Here is a 9,272-nt window from a genome sequence, read left to right as displayed (position 1 = left end):
CATTTCGTTCCCCCTCCTCTTCCAGCACCTCAGCAGGTTCAAACTCTTCTGCGTGAGGGTGGCAGTGATCGAGAGGTCACGTGATGAGCATCCTGCTGCCCAACATGGCGGAGTTCGACACGATCTCGGAACTGGAGGAGGAGGAAGAAGAAGCGGCAACGTCGTCGTCGTCGCCGTCGTCGTCGTCGTCGGTATCGGGGCCTGACGATGACGAGGAAGATGAGGAGGAGGAGGAAGAAGAGGAGGAGGAGGAAGAAGAAGAGGAGCAGGTGGAGGATACGCCGCCCCCGCCTCGGGTAGTGAGCGAAGAGCATCTGCGGAGATATGCCCCCGACCCAGTATTGGTGCGGGGCGCCGGCCACATCACTGTGTAAGCGAGAGGGAGCCGTGGGGTTTGAAAAGGCTGAGATTTGGCGACAGAGGAATAAGGCAGTCGAGGGGCCTGTGGAGTGGGGGAGGGCTGACTGAGGCATATAGTTAGGAAAGGACACCTGGTCTAAATGGGGAAACTGAGGGAGACAAGTGTAAAGGAAGTGAGGAGAAAGCAAATGTGATGCACCAACACCGGGTAAAAAGTGAGTATATATAGGACAGGGAAGTTAGGGGGTTGGGAGCCAGAGGGATTGGAGTAGGGGTGAGTCTCCTTGCTTCTGTGTATGCTGGCGATGAACAGTCTTTAAACTGCAGGATGTACCAGCGGACTCTTTGCCGCCAAGATTGATGTCTGGTGGAACACGGTGACAGCTGTAACAAGTGACGAGACCTAGGCATGGACTCTTCAAAACAGAAACATAATATATTTTGTGAATAACATTATAGAATATCCACCCATCCATGTATTCATCCATCCATTCTTCCTATCTAATCCCTTTGTAAATGAATTCAATAATCCTTTCTGTGTCTTGATCACTCCTCATTCTGACGTTTCTTAAATATCACACAATTAGAGGTTCAGGGTGAGAAGTAGCTATGAAACGTAGAAAGAGCAATGGATTGAGAATGAGGGCTCTTGTATGTTAGTCCCAGCCCTGCTTCTTACTGGCCCTGTGACCTTGGTCAGGTTACTTCCCATTTCTGGGCCTTGATTTCTCCATTGGTAAAATGAGGGGTTTGGAGTAGATGGTTTTTAAAGCCTTTCAGCTCTGAAATAATTTAACATACCTGCAGGAGATTTTGTATTCCCAAATATTAAATATGCAAACATTAAATATATATGGAAATTAGTCCCCTAGGAGCTGAGAATGATTTTTTGAAAACTCATACAGAGTTTTTTTTAAAATTGACATCTTGGATCATATTTGAGAAAATAAAAAGGGGGAGGGACCTCATAGAGTAGTAGTTGTCAAAGCACAAGAAAAATTTAATGGTTCTCTGGTCTTTGAAGAGTGCTTTCTCGTTTTTATGTGCTTGGACAGTAAATACTTGGAAGTTTGAATAGTGTCATGTTCATCCTCTTAATTATGCTATCATTTACTGAGTTTTCAAAATAGGACTATTTTTTCCTATCAAGTCATGCTGCCTGTAATTTTGATAATGGCTCACCTACCCCTCTGACTTTCAGTTGAGTTCATATTATCTGAAATCATATATTATGCACCACCTCCCCCCGTCATGTTAGCTTTTAATTTTAACATGCTGAGTATTTTAATTGTAATATACTTTTGTGATCTTTGCATGAAAAGTATTAAGGAAGATTTCAAAATTGTGGAAGAGTGTGGGGAGATTTTTAGACCTGCCTTTTGGTTAGGCAATTTTAACACAATTTTTCTTGGTCCAAGAATTTTGCAGAGAGCCTACAATGTTCAGATGCCAGCTTACTGCGCTGTTTTATTTCCATTCCTTTCATCACTAGGGAAACAATTTATTACTCAAATTAATTATGATTCTGGTACCAAAGGTTACTTTCATGCAGATTATTTCATATGATCAAACAGAAAAAGGCTTTTTATTCCAGTCTATAATTTTATATTCCAGCATTCCTCCCCTTCATTTTTTTCCTAAAATTCAGAAAACAAGGAACAGGCAAGAAAACAGAGTTTAAGTTCCCTGAAACTTATTTGTGGTTCCATTCTACTCCTCACACAACCATGGTGAAGTACTTAACAACCTATTTTCAATTAAAAGCAAAGCACTGACACTTGCCATGCCCAGGCCCTTATGATAGGTGTAATGACCTTCTCAGCTTAAAAATTCTGGAATAAGGAGTGTGAAATAATGGTGCTCATAGTAACTGCTGGTATTAATTGAAGCCAAAACCTGAAAAGCAGCAAACCAGTACTTGAATTGCTAACCAGTGTACATAGTTTGGAAAATTACTTAGTTGTATTGTACACATTCTCTGACCTAGAAAGCATGTTTGATGTTAAATGAGAAACTGGTCTTTCTATGATAGGAAAACCTTCCTTACAACAGGTAAAGTAAGATCCTTAGGAAATAGTTAATCTAATTCTGAGACGTCTAAAATATCAGCCTCTTTAATTTTTTTCTGGCATGGGAGTGTTAGTTGCCCTTTCTGAATGAAATATTTCTTATTCTCTCCCATTCTTATTTTTTTCATTCTTCGTGCAGTCATCTGTTCTTTAGAGGATGTTGTTTCTTTACAAAGTTTAAAATTTGAGAACCATCACCTCAAACTCAGTATATCTTAAACCCAATTTATTTTCCCTCCCCAGATTGTGCATTCCAGTTTCCCCATTTCTGACCCTGATACTGCCATTCCAATCTTCCAGGGTAATATTTCAAGTCCTTGAGTCATTTTTAACTCTTCCTTCTCCTTGAATTGCCCTTTGCCAGTCTGTCCCAGAATTATGTCATCATGACATAATTCTTCCTTTAAAAGGTCTATTAGATCATTCATTTTCTCCATTTCTACTGGCACCTCTCTAGTTTGGGTTGCCATCATCTCCTGCTTGAATTGCGGCCACAGTCTGCCACCTCTCCCCACCCCAATCCATCTGCATGCTTGTGCCAAACTAATTTTCGTAAAACACGGTTTAATCATGTCACTTTCCTGCTGAAACACCTGTACTGTATCTTAATTAGGTTTGAATTCCTGTGCTCTCTTCCTCCACCCTCAGAGATCATGGAGTCCCTCTGCTTGTTCAAAACTCACCCCTCCATTTGTGCTTTCCATACCCTTCTCTTCCAGCCTCCTCCCAGGCAGCACCTCTCTCTATATTACCTCACTCAGCCTCTCTGTTGGCTCAGCCTGTAAACATATTCAGTCTCTCTAATTCTTTAAAAATAAAAGCCTTCCTAGACCTACATTCCCCATTAGCTATTGTCTAATCTCTCCTCCTTCTTTCTCCAAATTTCTTAAGAGTAGCTACATTCACCATATCTATTTCCTCTTCACCCTTCTGTAATCTGGATTCTGCCACCATGACCACAGACAAACTGGTATCATTAAGATCACCATGACCCTCCTGTTGCTAAATTAGTGGGCATCTTCAATTTCCTATCTTTCTGGTCCTCTCTGCTGCATATAATGACTCCCTCTTTCTCAGAGGCTTTTACTCCAGGGGTCATAAACACACTGGCCTTCAGAGGTGAGACAGGTCACAGAAAATAGTGCAGCATGAGTAATGATGGGGCCTTAGTTGAACTGGAAGGTATATGTTTTGCCTAAAGGTATTCAAATTCTGATTTTAAAAAAAACATTTTGCCAGCTAAACAAATCTAGGAATTCCTTGGCCATTTCACTCTTCCTGGTTCTCCTTATATTTTTCTGGTTATTCCTTAACTGCCTCGTTCATGGGTTTCTTTTCCTTTCTTGCTCCTTAAATACTAGTGATCTCCAGGGTTTTGTTCTCGGCCCACTATTCTCATTCCCTGCTCTATCAAGATGGTCTCATCTTGACTCTCATGGTTTCAATTCTCTGATGTCTCCCAAATATGTATCAGTATCTCTATACCAGACTCTGCTCTGACTCTTATCTGGACTTCCTCACGTAATGGCTCACTGACATCTTAAATTCAACGTACTCAAAACAAAACTCATCCTCCCCCTCTCACATCCCCTCACACCCCCATCCCAACCCCTCAAAAAATTCCTCCTATTTCTGAGTTCTCCAACTCAGTTAAATGGACCTCCTCCTATCCCATTATTTATCAGTGGTTCCTCTTTCCCACTCAGTCTTCTCACAGCTAAGCAATCAGTGGGTATTAGTAATGTATGACCTAAAAATTTCTTCTTTTCCTCCCTACCACCACTTCCCTGATTCATGCCCCTTTCACCACCCTACTAGTCATATTGTCTTCATCCTTGTCACCTCCAAATCTATCCCTCGGCCTGCTGCTCAATGGAGACACCACTTTCCTGTTTAAGACTTCTGTGGTTTCCCCTTCATCCACAGGATAGAGTCTAAGCCCTATAACATGGAATATAGAACTGGACCCTGCCTATCTATCAGCCTAATCTTTTGACATTTCCCTTTACTGCTTGTATTTTCTTATTCACAGCATGCTGTTTATCTCTTTGCCTCTGCTCAAGCTGGGGCCTTCATCTAGAATCCCAGTACCTACCACCTTTACCTCATAAGTCACCACCTCCTGCAAGTCTTCTCTGCCCTGAATAAATTGGAAGCAGAAATGGCAGGACAATCACTGGTTCCCTCTGAATTCTCAGTGCCTAACACAGTGCCTGCCCTGAAGTAGACACTCAGTAAAAGTGAGTTGAATAAATACTGGTTCACTTTAGTAAAAATATGCCCACCATAGTGTGTGCTGTATTATAGGCCCTCAACAAATGCTAGTTAGTTGAATCATCCTTTGGAGAGTATTTGTGTTTCTGAGCATAGATACAATACTACCAGATTTGGGGTGGGGGTTATGGCATGTCCTTACCTCTGAAAGGTTTGTTGAGCAAGACTTTATGTGTCAGAATACCCCTGTGTACTTATATTATCTTTACACATTGGTTTTCTCGTTACTTATCAAGATATCATTTAATGTCTTATCAATCAATTATAATTTTTTGAGAAGTTGAATGACCTAAACAGAATAATTGTAATTCCAAATCTGAGATGATGATGATCATAAATGGATATTTGGGTATCTTCTTTCAAATTAAAAATTTTTTTAAGTGTCATTAGGGCAGATATATTTGATGTGTTACTCATTGCTGTATATATACCCAGCACAAAGAACAGTAACTGCCATCTTCTGTGTGTCAGTATGCCAGTATGATGGGCACTACCATTTAAATATTGTATAACACACCTAAAATATTTTATTAAAAGATACAAGAATGCCTTTAATATATATATAAATGGCTAAATTAACTCCCACAGATTTGAGGTTTTAGAAACAGAAATAATGAAATGTCTCTTGTAAGTATTGTTTCAGAAATACTATACATTTGAGTGATGTAGCTTAGTGTCTATCATTTTTCATCTTGATATTTTTAGGATGAATATTTGGATCTTACATCTAATGAGATTTTTTTTCTTATTTATAGGTATTACCACACTCTTTATATTACTTAAAATAAATAGATATTTACCCTTGATAATACAGCTGTATAGAAGTTAGTAGAGATAAGAGGTTACCAATTCTCAGAAATATATAAAATTCTCATTAAAATTAATCTAAAAGAGCTGAAGTGATTATATACAGAATTGAAAAAAGATGGCCAAATTTGCCAAACAGTGCATTTCTGCAGAAAGTTAGAGAGCACTACAAATATTGATACTTCTCTAATCAGTGAATGGAATGCCTTTTCTGTAAACAGCTGTCTTTGAGGAATTACAGTGAAGCATTGTTAATTTGTGTTTGTATAAAGTAAGTATTTTATAAGATTTTAGGCTTTGAGAATACTGAAGCTATGGTAACTTGTCATTTTACAGGGCAGCAAGACATGATTATTTCCATATGGAAGATAAAAAATTAACTAATTTTTGGGCTTCCCTGGTGGCGCAGTGGTTGGGAGTCCGCCTGCCGATGCAGGGGACACGGGTTCGTGCCCCGGTCCGGGAAGATCCCACATGCCGCGGAGCGGCTGGTCCCGTGAGCCATGGCCGCGGAGCCTGTGCGTCCAGAGCCTGTGCTCTGCAATGGGAGAGGCCACAACAGTGAGAGGCCCGCATACAGAAAACAAACAAACAAAAAAAAAAACAAAACAAAACAAAAAAATTAACTAATTTTTAAAAATCTCTTTTAATTGAAGGGCATAGACTTTCCTTTTTCTTGTTATAGTAAATAGAGATCAGTGCACGTTCTTCAGAATCAGTGTTACTATAGTTTTCTAGTGAAATGGTTTTTGTTGGCAGAATTTTACTACACTTTGATGTGTTTTCTTAAACAACCTGAACACATAAACTTAAGTTTGAGCAAGGTTTTCAAAGGCTGATGTATAGTCATTTTCAAAAGAATTAAAAACAGTAAGGGGTATAGGGAGGGAGAAAAGAGGGAAGAGCAACTAGAGGACCCATCCTTCTTTACCTCAGTTTCCTTTACTCCAAAGAATTGTCCAAGAAATTAAAATTTGGGGCATTGGAGACACTTAACAAATAAAATACAATCATTAAGAACCACCAGCTGGGTCAGCTTCAAACACATAATAGGCTCTATATTTAATGAATCCGATAAAATGACAGTGTGAGCAGTTCCTAAGTGCCTTTGTCTAATGCTGAAGAACCCCACATCTTGACTCATGTCTGTCACTGATCAGTAATGGGTAGATGAGCTTGTCTAACCTCTGTGGACTCACAGTTCTTAACTTAATAGTTTACTTATGAAACAAAGCTGAGGTGTTCATTTAGCAGGAGCCATTTCAACATTTTCCTAGTAGCTACTAAGTAAAATGTTGTGCCTAAGATTATTTAAGTACTCATTTTAGGTGCTGAATATCTAATGGAGAAGTTAAAGAAAGAAATCCCTGGTAGGCAAGAACAGAATTGCTACTACCTTTTAGCCCAAATTATGAGAATATATTGGGCCTAGTTTGCCTATCTTTATACCTTTTGAAGTAGATAAATGTAGGCCATAATGGAGTGTTTTAAGAAGTAAAATGACACTTTCCTTAGCATTTCTTTTTTTTTTTAGTTTTTGTCCACCCTGCATAGTTTGTGGGCTCTTCATTCCCCGACCAGGGATTGAACTTGGGCCCTTGGCAGTGAGAGCACAGAGTGCTAACCACTAGACTGCCAGGGTATTCCCTCCTTACCATTTCTAATATACTTTTTATATTTTAGAAAATACAATCCATTTTTATATTAGAGAAGAAAATTTGTAATGTGAATTTAGCAAGCATTTTTTGAGAACCTGAGCACTGGGCTAAGCACTATGAAGAATACAGAAAAAAGAAAGTACAGGTCTTGGTTTACAAAGCTAGCAGGAAGATCTCCTTTAAGGAATTGGTGTGGAGCAGCGAAGAATAAAAGAAAATATTTTATTAAATTTTGAATTGTGTAGTACAGATTAAAGTTGGCTATGAGTGTTCAGAGAAAGGGAAATCCATGAAGGCTTGCAGCAGGGGTTGACTTGAGTTTTGAGGACTGCATTGGATTGAAACTAGGGAGTGGAAGCAAGAGAAACCACATGAGCAAAGACAAGCCAACACAGCAGTGGCAATGGAAAGGAAGGAAATGACATGAGAATCATTTCAGAGGAACAAATAATAGGACTTGGGACCACCTGGATATAAGCAAGGTGCAAAAAATAGGAGAGGGAAGGTCCAAAAAATACCAGGGTCTAGGTTAAAGAGAGTCAATGTGCCATTGATAGAGATGAGGAATTTGAAAGGGGGGAGCCAGTTTCCAATAAAAGGTAACTTTTAATTTTAGACATGTTCACTTGAGGTGTATTATTTTGTAGCAAGATATCCAAATGGAAATTGTTATTTTTGTTGTTTTTTTAAATTTATTTTATTGAAGTATAGTTATTTACAATGTTGTGTTAATTTCTGCTGTACAGCAAAGTGATTCATTTATATATATGTATACATTCTTTTCCATATTCTTTTCCATTATGGTTTATCACAGGATATTGAATATAATTCCCTGTGCTATACAGTAGGACCTTGTTGTTAATCCATTCTATATATGCTAGTTTACATCTGCTAACCCCGAACTCCCACTCCATCCCTCCCTCACCCACCCTCCCCCTTGGCAGCCACAAGTCTGTTCTCTATGTCTGTGAGTCTGTTTCTGTTTCATAGATAAATTCATTTGTGTCATATTTTAGATTCCACATATAAGTGATATCATATGGCATTTCTCTTTCTCTTTCTGACTTACTTCACTTTGTATAATAATCTCTAGGGCCATCCATGTTGCTACAAATGGCATTATTTCCAAATGGAAATTTTTAGTATGCAATTAGAGATGAGGGACTAGAGCATGTTGGGAAATATAGAACTAGAGATATAGATTTGGCATAGAAGTGATTGTCAAGGCTATTAAAAATAGATGAACTGTTGTAATTCCTTTAGAAAGAGGAGCAGATGACTAACAGCTAAACTTTGGGAAAAGACAAGAGTGTTAGGAGAGAGTGAATGAATCGGAGAATGTTAGGAAGGAGTGGTGAACAGCATCACAGGCTGCAAAGTCGGGGGGAAAGTTCTGAGAAGAGGACATTGAATTTGGCACTAAATAAGATGAACTTGTCTTTCTAAATAAATTTACCAAATAAGGGATTATTTTCAGTATAGTAACAGCATCAAAAGAGAAATTTCAGAAGGTTAGGGACTTCCCTGGTGGTCCAGTGGTTAAGAGTCCATGCTCCCAACACAGGGGCACGGGTTCGATCCCTGGTGGGGGAACTAAGATCCCACATGCCACACGGCACAGCCAAAATAAAAAAAAAAGCCAGCATGTTCATTCAAAAGGTTAAGAAAGGAAGGGATAATATTAAGGAAATGGAAACAGTGGCAACGAAAGTTCATTTGTCTGGTGATAAATGCAAAGAGAATAGCAAAGCTAAATTTTTTTTAAATAATAGATATATTCCATGCATTTTGAGGAATACATCTGTCTATATCCTCTATGTATTTGATATGTAGTAAAAGAATGTCAACTGGGAAAAGCTATAATGGCAGCAGTCTCTAATGGAGGTAGGAACATATTATTAACATTGTATCTAAAAGGCAAAAGGGGAATTCCTTGGTGGTCCAGTGGTTAGGACTTAGTGCTTCCACTGAAGGGGACACAGGTTTGATCCCTGGTCAGGGAACTAAAACCCCACATGCTGCACTGCACAGCCAAAAATAAATAAATAAATAAATAGGATTTTTTTTTTTTTTTTTTTGCGGTAAACGGGCCTCTCCCTTTTGT

At 39.0% G+C, this 9,272-nt stretch overlaps 1 protein-coding gene across 2 annotated transcripts in view; it reads left to right on the top strand.

Moving 5' to 3' along the window:
• Positions 1-9,272, top strand: part of CHIC1 (cysteine rich hydrophobic domain 1) — a 36,385-nt gene continuing 27,113 nt past the window's right edge. Inside the window, exon 1 of one of the 2 annotated variants that reach the window (XM_024766420.1) lies at positions 1-370. In XM_024766420.1, coding sequence (XP_024622188.1) covers positions 84-370 — 287 coding nt within the window. In that variant the 5' untranslated portion in view covers positions 1-83. The remainder of the gene's footprint in view (positions 371-9,272) is intronic. The other variant, XM_024766422.1, reaches the window with a different exon arrangement.

The sequence above is a fragment of the Neophocaena asiaeorientalis genome, unplaced genomic scaffold, assembly GCF_003031525.2.
Source record: "Neophocaena asiaeorientalis asiaeorientalis breed wild unplaced genomic scaffold, Neophocaena_asiaeorientalis_V1.1 scaffold47, whole genome shotgun sequence".
NCBI classification, from domain to species: Eukaryota; Metazoa; Chordata; class Mammalia; order Artiodactyla; family Phocoenidae; genus Neophocaena; species Neophocaena asiaeorientalis.
The sequence above is the reverse complement of the archived record's forward strand: the minus strand, read 5'-3'. Positions and strand labels throughout refer to the sequence as shown.